This window comes from Alnus glutinosa, chromosome 10, assembly GCF_958979055.1.
Source record: "Alnus glutinosa chromosome 10, dhAlnGlut1.1, whole genome shotgun sequence".
In the NCBI taxonomy this organism is placed as follows: domain Eukaryota; kingdom Viridiplantae; phylum Streptophyta; class Magnoliopsida; order Fagales; family Betulaceae; genus Alnus; species Alnus glutinosa.
The window spans coordinates 11,295,577-11,321,336 of NC_084895.1; the positions used below are offsets into that span (position 1 = coordinate 11,295,577).

At 38.1% G+C, this 25,760-nt stretch overlaps 2 protein-coding genes and 1 non-coding gene across 3 annotated transcripts; 2 read left to right on the forward strand and 1 right to left on the reverse strand.

The window, feature by feature from the left end:
• Window positions 1-888: 888 nt before the first annotated feature.
• LOC133880800 (small nucleolar RNA R71) lies at window positions 889-995 on the reverse strand. Its single transcript, XR_009902416.1, has one exon. It is a non-coding gene; the product is annotated as a small nucleolar RNA R71 (small nucleolar RNA).
• Window positions 996-1,413: 418 nt separating this feature from the next.
• On the forward strand, window positions 1,414-9,291 carry LOC133879035 (uncharacterized). The gene is made up of 5 exons (XM_062317586.1): window positions 1,414-1,622; window positions 1,822-2,023; window positions 2,129-2,312; window positions 2,435-2,946; window positions 8,998-9,291. Exons 1-5 carry the CDS (start codon window positions 1,414-1,416, stop codon window positions 9,289-9,291), a joined length of 1,401 nt encoding a protein of 466 aa, XP_062173570.1.
• Window positions 9,292-15,834: 6,543 nt separating this feature from the next.
• On the forward strand, window positions 15,835-25,760 carry LOC133879506 (uncharacterized). The gene is made up of 5 exons (XM_062318079.1): window positions 15,835-16,436; window positions 18,318-19,029; window positions 20,021-20,390; window positions 24,804-25,205; window positions 25,336-25,760. Exons 1-4 carry the CDS (start codon window positions 16,160-16,162, stop codon window positions 24,852-24,854), a joined length of 1,410 nt encoding a protein of 469 aa, XP_062174063.1. The 5' UTR covers window positions 15,835-16,159; the 3' UTR covers window positions 24,855-25,205; window positions 25,336-25,760.

Below are 25,760 nucleotides of genomic sequence, written 5' to 3' on the forward strand. Positions count from 1 at the left end.
AAGTAAAACCCCAATGCCTTAGGGATTTCTTTTAATTGTTATTTCCGTTATATATTTTATTTGCATCATTCAACTAAATCATATGTCATAGATTTTTCTTAATTTTATTTTTTTTAGTGTTCTTTGTTTCCCAAATTCCTATGGTTCGACACTCGGACTTCCGAGAATTACTACTTCGCGACAACTTGCACTTGGGTTCGCACACTTAAGTTGTCAACAAGTTTTTGGCGCTGTTGTCGGGGATTTCAGCGTTGATAAAGAACACCGGGCTGTTTTAATGAGGTTTGCTTCGATGTGCGATTCGTCACATATCTAGTAAACTCGTTCCATCTTTTTTATTATTATTATTGTGTGTTTGTTGGTGTATGAATGCTTGGTATCATGATCAGAGTGGTCATTTAATAAAAATGAGTTTGAAGTGTGTTCAAAAATTTTGTTTGAGTCTTCAGTACATTCTCAAACACTTGGCACGATGGCTGATGATGGTAGTAATCATGGGGAGAATGAGAATTGGAATCATAATGATCCACCAATGCGGTCATTGCGTAAATATTTGCAACCCCCTCACAGTAGTACCCCTTCATGCATTATTTTTCCTCACCAAGATAATAATTTAATTTCAAACCAGGTACGATTCCATTACTTCCTAAATTTCATGGTATTGAGTTTGAGAATCCTTATTTGCACATAAAAGAATTTGAGGAAGTATGTTTCACTTTTCATGACCAAACTTGTAGTGAAGAATTAGTTAGGCTTAAATTGTTTCATTTCTCTCTAAAAGATAAAGCTAAGACTTGGCTTAATGCTTTGAGACCTAGGACAATAGGCACATGGCAAGAGATGCAAACTGAATTTTTCAAAAAGTTTTTTCTTATTCATAGGACAAATGCTCTTAAAAGACAAATCATGAATTTTGTTCAAAAGGAAAATGAGACATTTTATCAATATTGGGAACATTTTAAAGATTTGTTAAACTCTTGCCCACATCATGGCTATGAAATTTGGCACACCATTAATTTTTTCTATGAGAGTTTGATGCCCCAAATGCGCTAATTTGTTGAAATGATGTGCAATGGTGAATTTTTAAACAAAGAACCCAATGAGGCTTAGGAATACTTTGACCACCTAGCTGAAAATGCTCAATCTTGGGACACCACTGCCCCTGAAAGTTCTAGTAAGACCAAGCCTCTTACCACTACATCTAGTGGGGGTATGTATCACCTTATGTATCACCATAGGGAAGGGGGTGACTTATATGCTAGAATTTCAAGTTTGGCCAGAAAAGTTGAAACCATGGAATTAAGGAAGGATAATGAAATCAAATTTGTGCAAAAAGAGGAAGTGTGTATCATTTGTGAAGTCATTGAACACACAACACATGAGTGTCCAACTATTCCAACTTTTAAAGAAGTAATGCATGAGCAAGCAAATGCCATAAACACTTACAAAAGGCCTTTTAATTCTCCGTACTCTGAGACATACAACCCAAGGTGGAGGAATCACCCCAATTTTAGTTGGAGACAGGAGAATAATGCACCAACACCACCTCAAGAGTCCTCTAACTTTGTTCCTTATGTTTCCCCACATAAGAGGACTCTTGAGGATACGTTGCAAACATTCATGTAAGGGCAAGACACCTTCAATAGTTGAACATCACAAGCTATCGATGATATAAAAAAACACTCTCACCAAGTTCACCTCATTTATGAGCATTTAAGAAAAAGGAAAGTTTCCATCTCAACCTTAACCTAACCCTCAGTATGGGGTAAATGAAGTCCAAAACACTCAAGTGGAACATGCTAAGTCTGTCACTATTCTTAGGAGTGGAAAGGAGGTAAACAAAGAAATTCCAACAAAGGTTTTAGAACCCAAGGGAAATTTAGAAACCAAGGATGATGACAAGCCTAGTAAGGTTGAGAATGTTGAGGAAAGAGTGTACAAGCCTGTTGCCCCATTCCCCCAAAGGTTGCTTGCACCTAAAAAGGGGACAACAAATCAAGATGTTTTGGAAGTGTTCAAACAGGTAAAGATAAATATCCCTTTGTTAGATGTCATCAAACAAATTCCATCATATGCAAAATTTCTGAAAGATCTTTGCATTGTAAAGTGAAAGCTTTTTGTGCAAAAGAATGCGTTTTTAACAGAGCAGGTAAGTTCGATAATTCAGCAGAAAATCCCTTTCAAGCAAAAAGACCCTGGATCACCCACTATCTCATGCATCATCGGTGATTCTAAGATTGATAAAGCATTGATTGATTTAGGATTTGGTGTCAATTTACTACCCTACTCAGTTTCTAAGCAGTTAGGTCTTGGTGAATTAAAACCTTTGTTTTGCAATTTGCTGACCAATCTGTTGTTATACCGAGAGGGATAGTAGAAGATGTTTTAGTTCAAGTGGATAAATTTTACTTTCCTGTGGATTTCATTGTTTTAGATACAAAGCTTGTTGCACCATCTAGCATTGACGTTCCTGTCATTTTAGGACGACCATTTTTAGCTATTTCTAATACTTTGATTAATTGCAGGAATGGAATCATGGAGCTTACATTTGGAAATATGACCGTTGAGTTGAACATCTTCAACATTTATAAGCAACCTGCCATTGATGATGAGGAGGAAATTGTTGAGGTAGACATGATCCAAAATTTGGTGGAAAGTAAACTTGCTCATTATATGATTTCTAATCCTATAGAGGCATGTTTACTGAATCCCAACAGTGATGATATAGAATTGGACAGGGCTAATGATATTTTGGATGCTAATCCAATGATGGACACTAATGGATGGAACCCATGTTTTGAGGACTTGTACAGTCCCATTAAAACTCATCCATCTAATTTCAAAGCACCGAAAATTGAAAAACCAAAAACTGGCAATGCTTTTAAAGAAAAATATTTGAAATCATTTTTTGAAAATTTTGAGCTTAAGGATGAGTCTTTTGATCTGGTAGATCTCGTTTATCAAGATTTGCTAAACCCCTGAATGTGACTGGCAACTGTAGTAGTAGTGTTAGTTAGGTTGTGTTTTTGTTTTTGTTTTTATTTTTATTTTCTTTTGCTTTTTATTTTATTTTTTCTAACCCATATTGCAGATAATAAAGTGTCTTTAGTTGTCATCAACTCAAGGTACTCTTCTTAACCCATACTTTTTGCTTCCTTTTGTTACATTGAGGACAACATAAGTTTTAGGTTGGGGGGAGGAGTTGATAGTGATTAAAAAAAAAATATTAAAAAAAATAATAATAATAATTGCAATGACGTCTTGACTTCTTCAATGGTTATGTTGAACTCAAATACCTGAGTAAGTCATTTCTGAGAGTGTTGTGGAACCTTAATTTTAATTCGAAGTTCATTGGCATGCTTAAACTCATGAATACATGATCACAGGACTAGGAAATCTAAATTTTGCTGCTTATTTTTAGTTACTGAATACTTCACTCGTTTCACTTTGAACTTAGCACAAGCACACTAGCATATAGTCGTGGGGTATGAAATGTGAAACCAAATATGCATTTTTTATATCTTAAGTTCATTTGGTTGATTCATTGGATGAGTGACCTTAATGAAATTAATATTATATATATATTATTAAAAAAAAAAGAGTTATTGACCACTTCGAGTTTTTTGCTGAGTACCGGGCCTCTTGCCTCGGTAAGCAGAGAATGTCCGCCTCAAAATGTGAGAAGTTTGGAGTGGTTGATGTCATGTTGTGGCTAGTTTAGCTTCGTAGTCTTTTTGACTTGAGTTAGTAAACCTTCTACACCTAATGCCCTAAAGCCCTTTAGCTTGGGAATCATTGGTCTAAAGCTCGATACATGGGTCAATTAGAAAACTTAAGGGAACTAAGCATTGCACAGTCCACACATAGTTAAAAAAAAAAGAAATAAAAATAATAATAAAAAAAAATAAAGAAATAGAAAAATGATCTTAATTTCTGCTTTGGTTGTTTCATTTAATGGTGATTCCAATGAATTTTGGGGTATTGAATCATGTATATATGAATTACTTTGAAGTCCCATGATTGTGTGATGGTCCACTTTACACCGAAAGGGGACATGTCGCGTTTCAGTAGCCAATTATAGGTGATGTAACTTATTTGAATGGCCTAAACTTGTGAAATTGAAGTTTGTGATTCTAAGTTTGTTAATGAATAAGAACTATATTTTGTGCTACTCCACTATCACAGATAACATAGTTTGACATTTATTTAATTTGAAGTCAAGACTGAGCAGGTTGTTGGAAATAATATAGCGTTTGTGGGTATCGCTTCTGGTAAGCCCCCATGAGACTATAACTCGTCCACCAGAGACACCTAGGGGTTTAAAGGCTTGTTGCATTCACTAAATGCAATCAACAATGACAGCGAAAGTGGTGTTGTTAGAAATCTTATTTTAGTTATTTTTAGACATCTAAAAAAAAATCTTCTTTTCTTGAGTCTGTTTTACTTTGTGTTTTGAATCGTTTGAATTGTTAGGGACTAGCAATAGGTTGGTTGGGGGTGTGATAATAGCTTAAAAGTGTTAATTTTCCCTATTAAGTTAAGCATTATCATACTTTATTATCATTTAATTCTTGCATTTTACATTTAGTTGTGGAATATTGTTTAATTATTAATCTTAAGCTTAAATGATATATTAATGCAAGAGTTTGTGCTTTTGTAGGAATTATAAAAAGAGATAGTAAAGCAAAAGGAGAACAGGAAGATTTGTTCAGATAAAGTAGAAGAAGATTGTGAAAAGAAAGTTGAGTAAAAGACAAAAGTATTAAAGAAAAGAAGTGGAGTGAAAGACAAATATAATGGATGATGATATTGCAATTTTATTTTATTTTTTTTCAAAAAAATGTTGGATATACTAAATTGAGAGTTACTTTTGGAGCATAATTGAAAAAGTAATAAAAGTTCAAGGCTTGTTTGGGTGTTTGAATTTTTTTTTTTTTTTTTTTTATATATATAAACCATCTAACACATAATTTTAAAAATACAAATTTCCTCGGTATTCACAATTTTAAATATAGTAAAATATAATATATATATATATATGATTTTTTTTTATTATTATTGGTTTGTAATAGGCTGCATTTTGTTGGACAAAATCACTTTTATATAATGATGTTTTTTATACAGGTGTTTGGTATTTTCAGAGTCTTCATTTTCAAAGATATGCTTCTAGAAGATTCTTCATAGATTCCAAGACAGAAAAATCGGATTCCTTGCATCCGTCCAGACGCTCGACTGTCCAAGTATCATCTGTCCGGACGACGAGAACTTTCCGTCCGGACCTTCCTCTGTGTCGAGAACCTTCGAACTGTTCCAACTTATATTCGTCTGAACTTCTCAGCAACACGTCTGGACGATCTCAATGTTCGACAGGTTTAAAGATTTCTTTGCAAAAACACAAATATGGGAAGACAGCTGCAACCGTCCGATTGATGTGTTTTCCTGTCCGGACGCTCTCCTTCATAAGGCAAGTCATGCATATAAAGTTCAACCATCCAGACGTCATTCTTCATGGTCTGGACGCTCAAGCTTCATATATGAAAATTGCGTGCATCAATTCAACCGTCCGGACGACAACCTTCATGGTCTGGACACTCAAAGCCTTGATATGGAAATTGCGTGCAGCTAAAGTGCGACCGTCCGAACGCTAGGGCAACACTGCCGGACGCCAGCATCCGGACGCGGCCTTATTCAGGAAAGAATATCGTGCAAATATGGAAAGCCGGTTGCACAGTTGTCTGTCCTGACGCTCTCAGCTACCGTCCGGACACCGCCTAGGTAATTCAAGTCAAACGCGAATTTGGATTCCTGTAGCCTATAAATAGAGGCCCCTAGGCATGTTGTTTGTAATAATTCGGTATTGAATTCCGTAGAGCTTAAAGAGTTATATTTTAGAGTCCTTGTGCTGAATCAGTCTCTCTCAAGCTGTTGCCAAGTGTTGCTGTGCTAAACTAAAGTATATCTTAGGGGTTGGCCCTAAGGTAAATGATTCCATTGAAGACCCCTTCAAGTAGGTGACTTGGTTGAGAAGCATTCGTGATGGGTTACACGTCAGAGTGCTAGATACGATCATTGCATCGGGTATGTGAGTGTTACTGTCTATATACTAGCTTTGTCTTCTGAATAGTGGATATCCTGGGTTTGGCTGCCACAGAGTGGTTTTTCTCTTGATTGAGTTTCCACTTCGTCAACAAAATATCTGTCTCTTTATTTTCCACATTGTGATATTTTGTTACACATTATTGCACACACTTGATAAATTAAAAGTCCTATAATTTTCAATTGGTATCAGAGCTTGGTACACTCTGTTTAAGATTCAATTCTTGAGTGTTATATTTCCTTTTGACTTCTAGTTTTATTTTCAAATGTCTCTAAATCTTATTAATATTCCTGCCTTTGATGGTACGAACTATGGCTATTGGAAAGCTCGTATGGATTCTTTTTAAAATCCATTGACCGTTAGAAAATTGTTGAAACTAGTTGGACTAAGCTAGCGGATGCAACTCCCGAATCAATCAATGATAAAAACTTACGACTTCTCAATGATAAAGTGCTAGTTTGGCAACCCATTGTCATTCCCCCCTTATTTTTTTTTTACTTCTTTAAAAAATATCAAATCAAAAACATTATAACTTTTTTACACTTTTTATATCACATCAATCATTTTTTATTATTATTCAAATAAAATAATTCACTACAAAACAAAACTTTTTCACTTTTCTATAAAACTTTCCCAAATTTTATATCACATCAATCACTTTTTACTACACAACACACAAATATTCCACAACCCAATCACTTACCAAACAAGCCCAAAGCCCTCCATGCTCTATGTCAAGCGCTTTTACCGTCTAAATTCTCTAGAATCTCAAACAGTGAATCCGCTAAAGAAGCATGGCAAATCTTAGAAACAATATATATGAAGACACTTAACTTGTTAAATCTGTCAAACTTCAAATGTTGATTTCTAGATTTAAAGAAATTAAGATGTTGGAAGAGGAGACATTCAGAGAGTTTTACTCCAAAATGAGCGACCTAAGAAACTCAATGGTGAGTCTTGGGAAACCCGTCTCGGATGTAAAACTATCCGTAAAATTCTAAAATCTATGCCTGAGCGTTTCAGAATCAAGGTGACAACAATTGAAGAAAGCAAAGACTTGGAAGAGATGAAGATTGAAGAGTTGGTGGGATCTCTTCAAACTTATGAGTTATCCCTGCCCCCGGTCAAAAAGATGAAGACCATTGCCCTGAAAGCTTCCAAGAAGAAGGTCGAAGTCTCGTCTGGAGACGACTCTGAGGATGAAGAAAAAGTTGTGGCTATGCTGGCCAAAAATTTCGGAAGATTAATGAGTGATGAACGCCAAATATTGTGTATTTAGACCCCTTTAATTTGCATTTACTAGACCTTTAGTTTTGTTATTTTCTAATATTTTTAGTTAGTTTTGGTGTCTTCGTGTTTTATAGGTCATTAAGAGAAAATGATGTTCTTTTTGTCAAATTACAAAGAAGTGGGGAAAAACAAATTTTTAAAGCCCTCCTCACCATGACGTAGCCGTGCATGAGTTTGTTTTATAAATTTCTTTCCAGGAAGAACAAAACATGGAAAGTTGGAGACCTGAACGTGCGGCGCAAGTTTGAAGAGATACGATTTTTTTTTCCATGCACAATGAGATAGCACAGACCTGTGGGGACCGAATCTACTAATTCTTTCCAAGCCCTGGGCGGCTATTCAATGAATGCATGGGTTTTTCTTTCCAAGACAAGCGATCTTCCTTCCATAAAAAAACATGCGTTTCTTTCCATACCTGGGCATTCAATGCATAATCTCCTTCTATAATGGGCAACAAGTTGGCAACAAAAACGCGCTCTTTAGTTTTTGGAGGCACCGAACCTTAGGACTTGCCTATAAATATCATGCTTTTCTCTTGTAAAAGGGAGGAGGGAGGGAAGAGCCAAGGAGCATAGAAGAGCATAGAGGCGCTGAGTTTGATTTTTTATTTTCTTTGTTTTTAATTTATGTTTAGTACTTTGATTATGTAATTTATCTTCATAAACATGAGTGGCTAAACCTCTAGCTAGGGCTAGAGGTGAAGCCTAGTATTTTTATTATGTATTCTTGAGACCATGTTGTTTGTTCTTCATAGATTAATGATTAAATTTTGGGGATGATTTTTATTTGAGAGTAATTTAATGAGACAAGTTTATTTTTATCCTTATAATTTTTGTTTATATCAAATGCTTACTTTGTTTGATTTGATATGATTCGAAAATATATGGAATGCTTAATTTATTGTTTTATGTTTTTGAAATCAAATTCTCAATCAACCCATGTTTGATCTATTTTATATTTTTATGTCTCATGAATAAGTAATAAAATACTAGGTGGATCCTCGAAACCCTAGTCTCTTCCAATATTGTCTTCCAAATCAAATTTATTTATTTTAGTTTCATAGTTTACTTTTTAATTTAAATTATATCCCTTTCCTCCACTTTCGAGTGGAAACCATAAGCAAAATTCCTATTTTTTTTTTTTAATTTTTATTTTCTGCATAATAATAAAAATTATTCTCTCGTGTCTAATTATTCCTTATGGATCGACCTCGGACTTACCGTGATTTATTACTTGCGAAACCTACACTTGGGTTTGCACTCTTTGTGGCCCAACAATGAGGAATGATCGGTTCAAGAAGAAGTTTTTCGAAAAACTAAAGAACGCCCCCAGAGAATCTGAATTTGAGGAAGCTGAGAAGATGGATCCCAGAGGCCCAAGATGTTTTGAATGCTCAAGGTTTGGGCATATATTGGCTGACTGTGGGAATTTCAAGCAGGAAAAAGGGAAGGCTTACTCAGAGCATAGTGATGAAGATGGGGAAGAACTCAAGAAGGCTTATAAAACCCTCTACGTACAGTTCGAGAAGCTGAGGGAAGCACACAAGCAGCACATTCATGAGCTGAAACAGTTTACAGACAGAAAAAAGCCCACTGCTGCTCAAGATACAGAGACTAAAGGAGAAGCTACTGGAGACACAACTACAGTTGGAGAAGGTCACCGATGAAAAACTGACTCATATGCTGTCAATCCAGAAGAGCCCAGCAAACAAGACTGGACTCGAGTATGTAGCTCCTCCTTTTGATATTCCCTTTACTTCTAGGACTGTCTTTGTGAAGCCCACAGTCCTCAAGCCTCCACCCACTGTCATGGATAAAAAGAAGGACAAATCAATGGAGATGTTCCGATCACTCAAAAACTCCCTACCATCAGAAGATCTCCCATATGCCACCACTTCGGATTAAGCAGGCATGTCCGACCCCAATGCTCCCTTCTCAAAGCTAAGAGAGAAAAGGTCAAGAAAGAAGTGCCTAGACAAGCAAATTCCAGCACAAGGCCTCTAGCCCAGTATCAGACTCCATGGCATCAGGCTCCACAGAATCAAGCTCCAAGGCATCATGCTTCTCAATATCAAGCCCCATGGCATCAAGTCCCAAGGCATCATGCCCCACGGTGCCAAGCTCCCCAGCATCAGCGGCCTTTGTAGAGATTTGCTCCTACCAATCAAAGTAACAAATCCAAGACTAACAAATCCAGGCACTTTAAAAAGCTGCAGAAGGTGGAAGATGATCAATGCTGCAAGGAACTACCTATTTGGATGCAAAGCATGATACAATGGATGAATCATCAGATGAATCATCAGATGAAATCCTATCAACAACCACCTACAGGAAGGCAGGCATGGGTCAAAAAGAAGGAAGACATTCAGCCCTTGAGGAGAAATGGACTCACCTAGTTGGTGAATGTATTTACGCCTAGGGTTTGGTTCCTAATCCTAGAGCATCAAGTTTGATTGCATTGCATGATCTTCTACTGTTATATCTTGTGTTTGCTTTACAATTAGGAACCACTGTTATTTGCCCCTATTTCTCTTGAGAGAATTTTGCAGGTACTATTTGGGGAAGACAGAAAAAACATGTCGGGCTACTGTTTTTCTGTATTGGCAATTTTGATCCTTCACAGGTGTGATCTTACTTTGCATGCTAGTCCTATGATGTTGATTCCATATAGCATGTTTTTATTGTTTTTATAAAAATAAATAAATAAATTGGGAGAGAAAATGTAGGAAATTTTATTTTTTCTTTTCTTGGCATGTCAGAGATTGCTTGTATTTTTGCCTAATATCTCAATTCATTGTGCATTAATTGACTATGCTTAGATATGATTGAAAGTTTATGTCTATATATCTGCCAAGTTTTTTTCTCCTGTGCATGTAAAAGTTGGATAGTTACTTTCCTCATGCAATGAAAATTTGCACTATCCAAGGCTCTCCTAAGGAACATTTTTCCTCTCTGACTTCTTGCTTCTGAAAATTCTAATGAGAGATGTTTTTGATAAGATGGTCAAATTGACCAATATGCTAGTTGAACCTAGAACCTAAAAATTTCAGCATTCTCTCTAGGTTGCAGCACCAAAAAGAAACAAGCAGTTATTCTTCTGAATTACTTGTTATGTGCTTACTTGTTATTCATTGCTTCTGTGCTGAATTTATTTCTTGTCCTTCATGGTGCAAGTAAAAATTTTATCTTGTCCTTCATGGTACAAGTAAAACATTTAGGTGCTGCATCTTAGGAGGAGTGTATTAGATGAGGGCGGCTAGGCTATAGTAATGTTTGACTTTTGATTGATCTTTCTTTGATTTTCTCTCTTGTTTAGAAAATCCGGTTGCTTTTTGTCATATCAGTGAACTTCATACCTTATTGAGAAAGTATTCACACACACACGCATTGCATGAGTTGAGTAATTTATTTGAAATTTCTGTCTACAAGAAATTTTTATGCTGATTGAACTCTAAAACTCTCATTTATATCTCTGCATATTTTTGAGATGTTATTTGACTGCTTTATCAGTTGATTATACATGCGTATTCTGAAGCTGACAATAGGGAAAATAATTTTTTATAAATTTTCCTTCAGTTTCTGTTTTTCAGTGTGAAGTGTCCGGACGGGTGCGGCTCAGACGGCCGAACGATAAGGTTACACGTTCGGACGCGAGCGGCCTGTTGCATGCCTATGTGGCAACGCTCATCCGGACGGGTTAGTGATCCGTCTGGACGGGGACCCCACAGGTTATATATCAATGCTCAAACCCTAGCTGCCGCATCTCATTTGTTTTCACTCAATTTGTCTTTCGTACTTTGTCTTCGAGTGCGTTTTTCTCGTGGGTTTTTGCATTATCTCGGCTTATTTTGTCCTTTTGTGCATATTTCTCTCCATTCCAGGTACTTTTTCAAGTTTTCGTTATTCTTTTCAGTGTTTTATTAAACTGTTAAAATATTGAATCTTTTGTGGAATTTGTTTGAGATAAATATTGCGTATTTGTGATATCTGTTGTGTTGGGATTATATATGTTGGCATTCTTTTGGACTGTATTGGGTAATTTGCTGGTTGTAATTTTTGGCAAAGTCCATTTTACTGTCGTTATAATGCCAATTTTTTTTAACTAACAAGAACCTAATATTTTTGAGAATATTTTTGCATATCTTGTTGGTCATTTTGTTGCATAATCATGTCTGGTGGCAGTCCTCAGAGCAGAGTCCGACAAAGGACAGAAGAAGATTTGGTAGCCTTCAGAGCCAAAATTATGAACATGCCCATCATTGTAGAGCGGAATGTTGTTCGAGCGGACATTATGGTGGATCCACTAGATAGTATTCATGAGATCATCCAGACATATCATTGGGGCTACCTCCACAACTGCCCTTGCATTGTGCTCACCAGGCTGGTTTGGGAATTTTATGCAAATCTCGAGGTAGTGCAAAATGATGACAATGGCATTGTCTTACAGTCTACCATTGCCAGGCATATTATTATGGTTGATCCTCCGGTTATCAGCCAGATCAATGGAGTGCCAGTTCTTCAGATATCTGCCAGTCCCTATAATGAAGTTGTATTGCCTCCCTCTTTGGATGAGCTCTGAGAATTCTTTTATGTTGTCCCCCAGGGTGAGGAGTGATCTACTGCCATCAACATTGGTGCTTTGTCTCCCCCGCACCGCATGCTAGCAAAGATCGTCCAGCACAATCTCTGGCCTATTGTTCGGCAGAGTAATCTGATTTTGAAGAGGGCACAATTTGTATATGCCATCTGTCTGCACTTGCCTTTTTGCCTGTGCAAGCATAATATGGGTATTATCTTAGAGGCCAAAGATGAGAATAATACCGGCCTCCCCTTTGGCTGCTTGCTCACTCAAATCATTCTGTAGTTAGGCATTTCTGTACCTGGAGAGCCTAAGATGAGGATAAAAGATCCCATCAGCAAGCATACATTGATGAAGTCAAATGCCCACAGCCCCCTCCTATTCATGTTGTGGTACCTGATATAGGATCCTCTTCTCAAACTGCTCCACCACCTCCACAGTAGGATGCAGGATATGCTCAAATCTTAGAGGCCTTAGCTGCACTTCAGGGTGGCATGAGTTTCATGTAGCTGACAATTTCTTCCATGCAGCAGTTCGTTTCTACCATGCAACAGGAGGTTCACTCGATCAACCTCCGTGTGGAGCAGAGCCAGCTAGATATTCGAGAGTACCTCAAGCACCATCATCCATCCAACAGTAGCAATGATGACAAGGATGATGTGCCTATGGATGAGGCTGCTTGATTTTTTTTTTTTTTTTTTTGTGTGTTTGGTTTTTATCCATTTTGAGACATTTTATTTGTTTGGATAAATTGTTGAATATTTTAACTCTTGGATAATTATTATTTTGTTTACCCTTGTCCTGCTAAGACATTTAGGGGGAGTAAGTGTTTTGTGGTTTTTCTTATTACTCTATTTTACCCTTTGTAATTTTGTGACAAAAAGGGAGAGTAATTTTTGATTTGAACCGGGATTGTATTTTTAATCGACCAAGTGATTTTTGTCCCAGAATGGCCAAAGGGGGAGTTTGTTGGTTTGTAATTGGCTACATTCTGTTGGACAAAATCACTTTCATGTAATGATGTTTTTTATACAGGGGTTCGGTATTTTCAAAGTCTTCATTTTCAAAGATATGCTTCTAGAAGATTCTGCACAGATTCCAAGACAGAAAAATTGGATCCCTTGCATCCATTCGGACGACGTGATATTCCGTTCGGGCGCTCAACTGTCCAAGCATCATCCATCCGGATGACGAGAACTTTCTGTCTGGACCTTCTTCTGTGTCGAGAACCTTTGAACTGTTCTAGCTTATATTTGTCTGGACTTCTCAGCAACACATCTGGACGATCTCAGTGTTCGATAGCTTGAAAGATTCTTTCCAAAAACACAGATATGGGAAGACAACTGCAACCGTCTGGACGATGTGTGTTCCCGTCCGGACGCTCTCCTTCATAAGACAAGTCATGCATACAAAGATCAATCGTCCGGACATTATTTTTCATGGTCCGAACGCTCAAGCTTCATATATGGAAATTACGTGCATCAATTCAACCATCCGAAGGACAGCCTTCATGGTCCGGACGCTCAAAGCCTTGATATGAAAATTGCGTGCAACTAAAGTGCAACCATTTGGACGCTAGGGCAACACCGTTCGGACTCAGCCTTATTTAGGAAAGAATATCGTGTGAATGTGGAAAGCCGGTTGCATAGTTGTCCGTCCGGACATTCTCAGCTACCGTTTGGACGCTGCCTAGGTAATTCAAGTCAGACGTGAATTTGGATTCCTGTAGCCTATAAATAGAGGCCCCTAGGCATATTGTTTGTAAGAATTCGGTATTGAATTCCAGTGCTGAATCGGTCTCTCTCAAGCCGTTGCCAAGTGCTGTTGATGTGCTGAACTGAAGTCTATCTTAGGGGTTGACCCTAAGGTAAAATATTTCATTGAAGACCCCTTCAAGTAGGTGACTTGGTTAGGAAGCATTCGTATTGGGTTACACGTCAAAATGCTAGATACAATCGCTGCATCGAGTATGTAAGTGTTACTGTTTATGTACTAGCTTTGTCTTCTAAATAGTGGATATCCTAGGTTTGGCTGCTCCGAAATGGTTTTTCTCTGATTGAATTTTCACTTCGTCAACAAAATATCTGTCTCTTTATTTTCTGCATTGTGATATTTTGTTGCACATTATCACAAACTTGATAAATTAGAAGTTCTATAATTTTCAATTATTATTATAAAACTAAAAAACTTTTTTTAAAAAAAAAATAAAAATAAAAAACAAAATTAGGTTGGTTTTTGAACCACCCCTAGGGTGGGTGGCAAAGCCACCCCAGAGGGGGTGGTTGGCCACCCTCGAAATTGCTTAGGGGTGGCTCAAACACCCGTAAGAGACGGATCGGGCACTCCCAAGCAATTTAGTGGGTGGCCGACCACGCCCAGCAGTTGTTTGATCCACCCCTAGACACTATTTTACAAGTGGCTCGAATTGGCCACCCTTGAAAATCGCTTTGTTAGTCCCAAACATCCTTAGGTTTTTATTTTTTTAACTTTTTTAATTACTTTTGAGTTGTGTTAAATTTTTCTGAGTTGGGTTAAAAACGGGGTCGAGTAAAGCCCGAGTACAATTTTAACTTAAAAAACCAACCCAAACATCTTTTTCAAATATAATCAAATATAATTCAATATAATACAACACACAAATATGCCGAGGTATTAAGTGAAGTTTTTCCTTTTAATTTTAGTGTACCATGTGGGTGGTTCCATCTAATCTTTTATGCTAATTTTCGCTTATCTACCTATGTTCCAGAATCTCTCACAAGGATTGAGATTTCATGCTTGTGGCCGTTCATTTTAAATAAACGCCAATATCATGACAATAAAAATAAAATCTTACAAATAAAAATGTTTGAGTGAATTTTGGTTAGATCTTTAGTGGTCGAACCATCAACCTAGAAGAATCGACTTGGGGTAACAAATCATATTAAGGACTTCTGGTGGTTCAGTCACTTTCTTCGACCTAGTTTGGGGATGATCAAACTACTCAATTGAATGGTTCAGCTACCAAACATCCAACCAAAAATTCACCCCAACGATTTTTTATTTTATTGTTTTAACTTTTTAGGGTAAATGTCTAATAAATCCATGAAGTGGAGTGCCACTTGAAATCGATCCCTCATTTTCTTTTTTCAACATTTGCTGCTTAAGTTTTTCGCGAATTTGAAATTAGTCATTTCTTGATTTTTCCTTTCATTTTCGCAACTTCCGTTAGTGCCATGTCAGCATTTTTGCCATATTATCTTAAAATATTATTTTTTTAATATATTATAAATTTTAAAAATTAAAAAATTTATTTTATTTTATATAACTTTTTTAAGAAGGAAAATATGAGGGTGGCTCGCAAGCCACCCCATGGGCCTGGGGGGTGGCCGCATGGCTGCCCTCGACCCCTATGGGTGGCTTTCATGCCACCCCTAGATGGATATAGCGAGCCACCTCCAAACCCCTATTTTCCTTTTCTTTTAAAAAAAATATATAAAATAAAATAAAATTTTAAGTTTTTAAATTTATAATATAATAAAAAATTAATATTTTAAGATGATGTGTCGAAAATGCTGACGTGGCGCTAACAAAGATTGCGAAAATGGACGAAAAAATCACGAAGGATTGATTTCAAATTCGCAAAAAACTTAAAGCAATAATGTTGAAAAAAGAGAGTGAGAGTCAATTTAAAATAGCGTTTCAACTCAATAATTTATTAAACGATCATCCAAATTTTTATCACGATTTGTACGGCTTAAAAAATAATAATAATAAAAAGTTATTTCATGGATTTCAGTCCTATGAGTGCATTACTTTAATAAAAATAAAAAATAAAAATCCTATGAGTGCATCGGAAGCGACCCCAATAAGCGCAGCACCCACCCAAACCTCCTCCTACTGATAAAGCACCGAAACTATCACGCGTCACGCGTGAGGAGTATACCACGCGCTCACCCAAAAAACGCCATCGTCAAACCATATCTCCTCTCTCATCCTCTATCGTCTCTCCTCCAGATCACTCTCTCTTCCTCTCAAAAAATTCTAAACCCTAACCCTAACCCTAACCCTAGATTTGTCATGAAGTTCATCAAACCCTTCGACGACCCTAGGGTTTTGCTGTTGGACCCAGACGTCGTTTGATGGTTTCTTCGGTACCCCCCAAACCCTAGTTTGTTTGTTTTTTTAGTGTTTTTGTGTTTTCTTTTATCGGAGGCTATGGAGGGCTCTGTGGAGGATCTCGGAGCCCCGGAGTCGTGGGAGGTTGCCGATTTGGACGAGTCCATGAGCCGCCTCATGCTCTCCTCCAAGAAAGACTCCAAGCCGGCTCAAGAGCTGAGCGATAGCTCAGCTTCAGCTTCAGTTTCCGCTTCATCGGCTTCTGTTGCTTCGAATTCGGTGTCGGCCGATGGTGAGGATGCCTCCGACGATGTATTCAATCAGGTTGATCAGTTCCTTCGCGAAGCTCTGCAGAATCCTCGTGAGCGCTTGTCAAGTAAGCCCATATGCGTATTTTCGTACGTGTTTTTACGAAGAGTGTTGGAAGTTCGTAATTCGTTCTGTTGTTTTCTAGGGTTTTCGAACCATGAATTTATTTTGTTTGGTTGGTTAATTATGTAGTCAGTGTAAAATTAATCTCTTTTGCGTTAGCTGCGATACTACTGTTATTTGACAAGATGATTTTGGCCGTTCTGTAACTTGTATTAGTTTACGATGTTGAATGGTGAAGAGTAGTTTCTTAAGCCGTGTTAAAAAATGTATGTATGTATGAGTCTTGTGTCTAGGGGTGCTGTGTTATGTGTTTTTGTGGTTTATCTCAAGAAGTTTTTGCCAAAATTGTCTGTTTCATTAGAATAAGGTAATATTTTGGGTACTTGCTATGTTTTACAGGCAGTGTATGGTATAAAGCTTGTTGGTTGGTTAACCCAAGGGGTTGGCTCAAGTGGTAAGGACTTTGGTCTTGTTGGCATTTCGATCAAGTCTAAGGTTTGAATACCCTTGGGGGCAAACAATTCCTTGGGGCCAGCCGGCGAAGCTGGAGTATTATCCGATTCGTGTGGAGCGGGTGTTTTGCATAGGTCTGAGGTTTATCCGAAAGGGGTGGGTAGACGAAGTGGTCTTGTCTTGAAAGGGTTCCTCGTTTGTTTTGTTGGTTGATTCTGGTTTTGTTTTGTGGTCTTCTAATGATGTGTGTTTATCAATAGAAATTAGGACTACGAGTCTGGGATGTTTGGTTCTGCTATTCTAGGTGGCTTAAATAGGATCACTATGCCTCAATCAGTGTAGGATGTAACGTAAGAGTATCATGATGCTTTGACCAGGAAGTGTCTAGCAGTTGGAGAAGCAGCTTCTTACGTAACCTCCCATTCGTGTCTCTCGAGGTTTATCTTGTTTGATATCTGTTGATCCTGGAATAATTTTTAATCTAATTAATGGAATACCGTGTTGTAGATTTGTTGAGTGTTTAGCCAATGAGCTCTAAGCTCAAATGTTAGCTCTCTCCTTCTTAAAATGTGGTAGAGGGTGAGGTCGTGAGTTTGAGAGCCATAGGGTGCTATTGTTTCAATGTAGAGGAGTTTTTAAGAAAACCCGAGGCTGTTTGGATGGATGGCCAATTGTGCTTGAATTGGAATATAAATTTAGAAAATATGGAAAGAATATAGTCATTATTCTAACAGATATGGAAGTTGAATGATAGAATTCAATTTTCCGTGATTGAGAGAATGTCCTGGTCTTGAAAATAAATGTTATTGACAAAAATTATGTATAGCTTTGTGAGAGACCCCTTGCCGGTAGGGGTGGGGAGGAATTAAATAGGAGTCTAATTTTAGGCTCATAATGTTTAGGCTTGCAAACAGCATTACAGAAGAAGATTTGATGAACTTTTAGGAATAGGCAAATAGTAAGGGGGAAGACTGTTGAAAATTGTTAGGGAAAAGACAAGAAAACTAATGACTAAAGTTATCTATCCTGGAAGCATAAGGAAATAAATGAATGGGGTGAATTTTCTTCTGGGAGGGAAAAAAAAGGGTCTACTGAGAATTATGTAGAATTAGTTCAGTTGAATGGTTGGCTTAATGGCTTTTTTTATTGTGTATTTCACTCTATCTATATGTTCAATGATGTGATTGCAGTTTTCATGCATATTCGGTTTTTGAGTTCATATAAGTCAATATGATTATCATTCTGATTGGTTGTGCTTTATCATCCTCGTCGTCATTGACAGTGTTTTCATTTGTCATGTTGTTTTGAACATGATGCATATCTATGTCTCGATCTGTTAGTGTTTAAGAATGCGTGCCTCAGAATTAGATTTGTTGATTACCATTGCCTTTCATCTTGTCACTGACAAAGACTTGTAATTTCCTTTGCTCAGTTTTACGGATGGAGCAAGATGTCGAAAAGTTTATTCGTGATCCCATTCAACAGCAATTTGAGTTCCCGCAGCTGCCTACATCCTATTTACGGTTGGCTGCACATCGTGTGGCACAGCACTACTCACTGCAGTCAATGGTTTTATTGGACAATAGTTTGCCTGATGGTTCGGGCTCCAGAATTATTGTTCGCAAAACGTCTGAGTGCCGGCTTCCTCTGATTCGACTTGCAGATATACCTGCAAATTTACCATCAGAAGAGAGTGGTGTTATTAAGGTTGCAATCAAACAGAGACCACAGAAACGGTCTCAGACTGTCGGTAGTGCAAATTCAAATTCTTTAAAGGCAGGCAATTCCAAAAGCGTGGAGGAAAGAAAAGAGGAGTATAACAAGGCTCGTGCTAGAATATTCAACTCTAGTAATAATATTAACTGTGTTGTGAGTGGGAAACCGGAAAATGAACCAAGGCTGCAGGATAATTCCCAGCATGGTTACTTGGGGATTCCGAGGATAGAAGAGAAATCTATTCCGGGCATTACTGAAGTAAATTCTGGCAGAGGTCTGATCGATTCTTCGACAAGTAGCAGTAGATCAGCTAGAAGTAGAACAGAGAAAGAGCCAATTGGTCGGAACAAACCAAATAGTAGGGTGGCTATATTTAGGGACCGTGAGGTTGACCGCAAGGATCCTGATTATGACCGGAATTATGACAGGTATGCCACTATTGTTTTTTTATTTGCCTTCTCTGTTCTTTCTATGCCCTGCCGGGCAACGTGGAGGAGTGATTTGGGTCTCTTCGCTGGCTTCTGAAAAGTTATTTGATTCTGTGTTTCTTTAGTATTGGAAAAATCTCATACATTCTAATAGAAAAATCTTTGAAGGCTTTTGTCCCCTAACTGTCTTCTATCAAATTAGTTTCCTTGATGATATGGCTATAAGGTATAGCAAGGAAGCCTCTGCCCATTCTTTGTGATGATGTCTGTCCATGTTGTGACAATTGTCTTTTTTGACTAATTTTCACTTGCATTGTCCAACTTCTAATTGTATGCTCTTCAACCTTTTTCTGTCTCCCCAAACTTTGTTTACCCCCCTTTCCATATTAATACTGCATGGTCCACAAAATTGATCACCTCTTTCCTTCCATTATTTTGCTGGTTATGTGGCTGCATGCAGCAATGTTTCATGGATCATGAATCAAGTTTCCCCTGGATCTCGTCTGGGCATTGTTTGATTACTCTTGGAAGCATGCCTTTTCACGGCAGTTTTGGGGTGTAGGAACCCCCCTCTTACTCTTTTCTTCCTCCTCCTGAACCCCATCAATCACTTGAAGCTAATATTCTTTTCTGTGCCAGTTGCAATCAATCGTATTATTCTTGAATAGTTCTCTCCTGCTGTTCATGGAAAGATCGACTACTAGCTGGAAGTGAGATAATTTTAACCCAAATAGTCCAGCGATTAGAAAAGGTGCTTGGTTTTGCATTGCCATATGTACTCCTTGATGGGACCTGTGGCATATGCAGTAACACATCCAATATGAAAAAAATGCAGAGACCCGAATGATTTTACTGTTCTAGAGTCTCAAGTTCTACATCATGTCCAGATATTGCATTATTCTTGTGCATATTGAGATACTGATTAGCTGAAAGATAGAGTGTGTTTATCTCTGTAGGGTAGCCCAAACGTTTTAAAAGTAAAATGTTTCAGGTATTTGCAAAGATTTGATCCTGGATTTGGGTTCAATGGAGGACCATACACAATGCAGCCTATGTACACACCTGCAGTGAACTACAATACTGAGTTCCCACAACTTGGATCTAATCATAGGCCTCAGATTTCTCCTGATCACCAACCCCGGCCGCTCCCTCAACATCTGCCTGGGCCATGGGGTGCACCATCAACCCCTACAGGAATTGGTTATGGCCATCCAGAGACCATGATGACGGCATTCAATCCTAGTCATGTCAGTGCCCGCTCCACATCTGCCATATACCTGCATTCCTCTCAGTACCCCTGTCAGCAGCCAGGAATGCCATTCATCCATCCTCATGAACAAGTTCACCAACCTTTTTCACAGGTATGATGACTTCAGTGGTTCACCTCTCTCCTATGTTGTTAAAATAGAAGTATTAAATATTTCCCAAACAGGATGAGGCACCATTTCTTTTTACTTGCTACTGTAGTAAGAGATGTCCTGCTTTTCAAGGGCAGTGGACACTACTCCCAGATCTTATAAATAGCTTTGCTTTGTAGTTTCTATCATTCTAGTCCAAATTAATTGAACAACACCATAAATACAATAATAATGGCTTGGACAAATTTATGGAACAACACCGTAAATTCAATAATAATGGCTTGGACAGTTGATGTCCATCGCCCCTCTTCCCTCCCTTAAAGACACGCACACAAACAAAATATATGCAACATCAACGACAACGACATCGGACATGTCTAACCCTTTCCAGTCCCTTGCTGTCCCACAGTCTATATTCCTTCTCACTAAGCTCTTACATATTTTGCATGATGTCCTAGACTCCTAGGCAATATTACAAAAGAAAGTTTAGTATGATGATGTTTCCGTTTTCTATTGTATCTTGGGTGTTTGATGGGGGTTTCTTTTGAATCTTGGGTTTTATTGTATTACGGGGGATTCTTTGTATCTTGGGTTTCCTGTGGGTTTTGGGTGTTTCTTTTGGGTTTTCTTGGGTTTTTCATGTTTACTTAGTTTCTTAAGTTGCTCCTGTGTATACTTCCTGTGTACTTAAGGGCATCTTACGCTTTTTTAATGAAATTTTCTTACTTATAAAAAAAAAATGATGATGTTTCCGTTATTTACAATAGGGCAGTTTCCACTTTAACAAACCATCAAATTACACACAAATTTGTGGCTTATGATATTCTGGTGTTTTTGGAATAAGATTATGCTTTAGATTCTGGTAGGTGTTATCTATATTGACCGCAATAATGATCATTATCATCTGGGAAAGTTGGGGACAACTGCAAAGTAAAAAATTGATGCTAATACATGTGAGAATGCATGTCTAACTCTCTTCTAGTGGCGCAAACTTGCTGGATTAAGCTTTGTATTTGATTCCGAGAGGTAACAGTGAAGGTTGTTGATAACGTGTCTTCAGAGCCCTTTATTGTGAACCATTTTCCATCATTCTTCTTGTTTTAACCATCAGATTTCAGCCTTATCTATTCTGGCATACTTTTTCTTTCTTTCTTTTTATCTTTTCTTACGTGCCATGAGGGTGGTGGTGGCTAACATATTTAATTTTCTATTGCTCCTGTTGAAGTGCTTCCTACATGGTTTAGAAATTGATACTATTTTTTTATGCAAACACAAGAAAAGTGCAAAGGAGAAAGGCAAAAACACAACCGAAAAAAAAACCCAAAGAAAACACCAAAAACAAAACACAAAAGAGAAGAAAAAGAAAAAAGAAAAAGAGCTGGTTTAAAGAAACCAACGAGGGAGGAAGCTCAAGCAGGGGTTAAGGTCACTGAGAGGAACCATAGGAGGGAGAGAATGAGTAGGAATGTTTCCACATGAGAAGGTGGATGCGGCTCATCTATCTAGATTGTGCGTATACCAATTTACACTGTGATTTACCCTGAAAATAGAGCAATCAAGGATTCCATCTCGGAGGAGCTGTGCATCTTTTATGATCGATTCAATTTCCCACTCGCATGAGGGAGAATTATTGGTGAGAGAAGAGACTATAACAAAAGAGTTGCCTTCTATGATGAAATTTCTAGGTGAAGACAAACTATGTTGGGCCCCTTCTAAGAGAGGGTTGTTCAACGTTAGATCTTTCTCAATGTTCTTGTTTCCCATGGTAGTACTCCTTTCTCTTGGAAGGATGTTTGGTGGAAGAACACCCCCATGAAAGTGACGATTTTTGCTTGGTTGGTTGCCGTTAGAAAGATCCTCACTATGGATAACCCAAAGAAGCGGCATGTCTCAGTGGTTGACTATTGTTGTATGTGTAAGAGGAGCGGGAAGTTTGTGTATTGTCTTCTGCTCTATCGTGGGATTGCTATGGTCTTGCGGAATTCTTTCTTCAGCCGTGTTGGGTTAGCTTGGGTCATGCCAAAACGAGTGGTAAACCTTTTTACTTGTTTGCAGTGGTAATTGATTTTCTTTCCCATTTTGGTTAGGTATATCTCTTGTATACTTTGGTATATGGGTTGTGCTTTTGCGCTTTTTTAATAATATTTCGATTTCGTATGAAAGCCTTTGCTTTCCTTAAGGCAAGGAAGGCTGCCTTTCCTTCTCCAAAGATACGGGTATTGAGGAGTTTCGTTCGGTGCCGGGCTTCACTTTGGGTCAGATTTTTCAGGGGCGGCAGCGTTGGGTGAACGGCTGTCTCTCGCTTCCCGTGATGTCAGAGTTTGGGGCGCCTATCTATCCATCAGAGTCTAAGTCGGTGTTGAGGTTTTCTCATTACTGTCGAGTCTTTGGCGGCGATCATCGCCTCTCCTTCTCCGTTGGTCCTCATTCTTCGCCTCCAATGGAGAGCGTGGTAGTTAGGGAGCCTCCGGTCAGCTTTTTTTTGGCATGGGTAACTTCTTCCGCGCAGTCCTTCCCGGCCAATTGAGGTGGGAGAATCTTCGAGGGAAGGTGATTCGAAAGAGGCTGTCGATTCTCCCGGGGCAGTGTTTGACGCTACGCTGTGCCTTCAAGCTTGTGGGGATTTCCTTTGAGGGGAATGTGAAGGGTTTTTTGGATTTTATGGCTCACGTGGTTGAGGGGCAGCGTCTTGAGGTCCCAATTTTCACTCCTAAAATTAAAGGGAAAAGAGGACTACAAAACCTTGAGTGCGATACCAATTATGATGCTTGGAGCCTTGGTTCTACTCGGTGCAAAAGCAAGAGAGCTCTTGCCGTGTTGTAATGTTGCTGATGGTTTTTGGTTTTCGCTAGGGTGTTTTGGGATTTCTGTTGTGATTGGGTCTTTTTCTTGTTTCTCTTGTTTTTTGCCTTTTCTGTTTTTGTGTCCTTTTGTATACTTCCTATATGCTCAGGGACGGCTATGCTTTTTATAAAACTTCTCTGATTACCTATAAAAAAATGTTTCTATTGGTCCTTGTTTTAATTGCAATAGCAATACACTACAATTTTCAGCGGTGTTTCAATGTTACCCTTTCATCCTAATTGGTTAGGAATTAAATAACAGAGCTAGAGGCATGCAATGGATGTGACTAATTTTTTTTATTTAATTAAATATACTTATAAAAAAAATTAATATAAATACAAGAATCCTAAATATTTTTTTGTGTATATTTTTCACCATCTTCCTCTCCTTTTTCCCCATTCCCTTCAAACCCTAAGCTCAACCTGCCCCATCCCACTATCACCAAACTCATTCATAACATCAAACCACTGTCAGAGTTTGCATTTATTGAAACCAAGGCCACCACCTCCTTTGCCAACACACCCATCCAATTTCCACAATATCATTCCTAATGACCTCTTTGGAGGCCTATCTCAGATGGAGCTCTATTTGTTGATCCCGCATATTAGTATCAGTTTGATTATAAAAATTACTGTTTTTTTTTTCCTTGGGTTTGGGTTTTTGAGATTGGATTAAAAGATCGCTGTACGTCATTGTGGAGCACTACTCCTTGGCATAGCTGTACAAATACACTTGCCTCTGTTTGTCGTTGAATGCGTTGCAGCTTTCTTTTCTTATCATTGAACCTCACAAACTAAAATTAAATTAAAACAACAAACTCCTCATGGTATACCAGTGCATTCAAATTTATACATATTTATATTCCTTTGCTTGGTGTTTGAGATTGAAAGGATTGAAATGATTTGGGTGAGATTCTGAAGTCAAAAGAGAAAAAAGTGAAACTCTTGGTATTGTTGTATAGAGGTTTTGGAGCTCAGGGTTACTTTTATGACGGTGAAGAAACCAAAGATATAATCAACATCAATTTTAGGTGGGGATTGGTGAGCATGGGTGGAGAACACTTTAGAGCCTGTGGACGTGGAGGACATGTGCACCAAGATTCACATTTAAGAGTAGTGGTGGAAGGTGTCAGTCAGATTAGCTTTTAGATGGCTTGGGGAAGAAGGGGCAAGTTTTTTTTTTTTCTTCTAATGCTTAATTTAAAATTTTTAGTTGGAATCTCCCCTTGGGGTCCATTCCAAATATGTGCCATATGAGCAAAACCTGTCTGCAATTTGAGTGATGTGAATTTCAGTGACTAATTTGTTATTTCAATTTGGATGGATGGATAAAATTGAAACAGTACTTAAAATTGGAGGGTAAGATTGTTGCAACAAGAAGAACAAGAACTGAATAGAAACATTCATGAAGGTTGGAGAACCGAAGTTTACACTCTATTTCTTAGAAGGTTCTAGGACCTTATTTTCTTATGTCTGATATATCTCCTACATACTTTGGTAGTTTGCCCTTTTCCCTTTTACAATTTGGATTTTAAATCACTGTATTAACTGTTCTTGTGCTTACTTGATGCAGTCTCATCAACAGCAACCTGATGCAAGTTTTGGATTAGCCCGGCCCCGATGAGGGGCATGGGCCATGCCTGCACGCTGCCAGCTGGAGCTCGAAATATGATGAGGGGTTTCCACATTTTCACATATTATCTTAGCTGGCAGGAGTGCAGGCATAGAGGACTGAGATGGACCGAAGTGGATGTATTAATTTATGGAAACCAGTATCTTATCCACTCGACCATCTTGGTTTTGATGGAGGCTTCTTGCATATCTGATGAATGATGAAGAAGCTCACTGGGCTTACCAATTCCATCTTTTAAATGAGGTCTTTGAGGGCTATGTTTTACAACGGATGATGATGAAGAATGAGAATAGAAGAAGAATATACCAGAGCTGGGAAAGTAATTGATTGGCTTGGACACAGGTCAGCTCCTCAAAATCATCAAGCTCTGGTTTTAGTTGAAACAGCTTTCATTTCCATTATGGCTTAACGTTCTATTTATCAAAAAAAAAAAAAAAAAAACTTGCTCACAAGTTATGCTCATCTTTTTAAGGTGTTTTCTTTTTGGCGACAACTCCACCAAGAATCAAAGTGAATATGCATTGAAGGGAATTAGAAGGCTTATAGGGAGCTTTGGTGTGCATCTGGCTTTGATTTGTAAAGCTCTGATCATCACATGCTATGCTTCACAGGAACACTTTTATTGCAGAAATAAGAAAGCAAACCACATTATGTACCATAATAGGCGTTTGGGTCTGTAACTATATTTTTAGGTCACTATCTTCAATTTCTTTGGATGTACTACTCGTATCCATTGCTGAATCTGAAAATGTTGGTAGCTGTGAATACCTAAATTTGTATTTATGCTCTGATCTCTCAAACCAATTCAGGTTGTGTAGAGAGAGTGACGTTGGTTCCCTTGCTGTATCCATTACACCCGGTTAGTTGTGCTGTTTGTACAATTTTGTTTTGCCATCA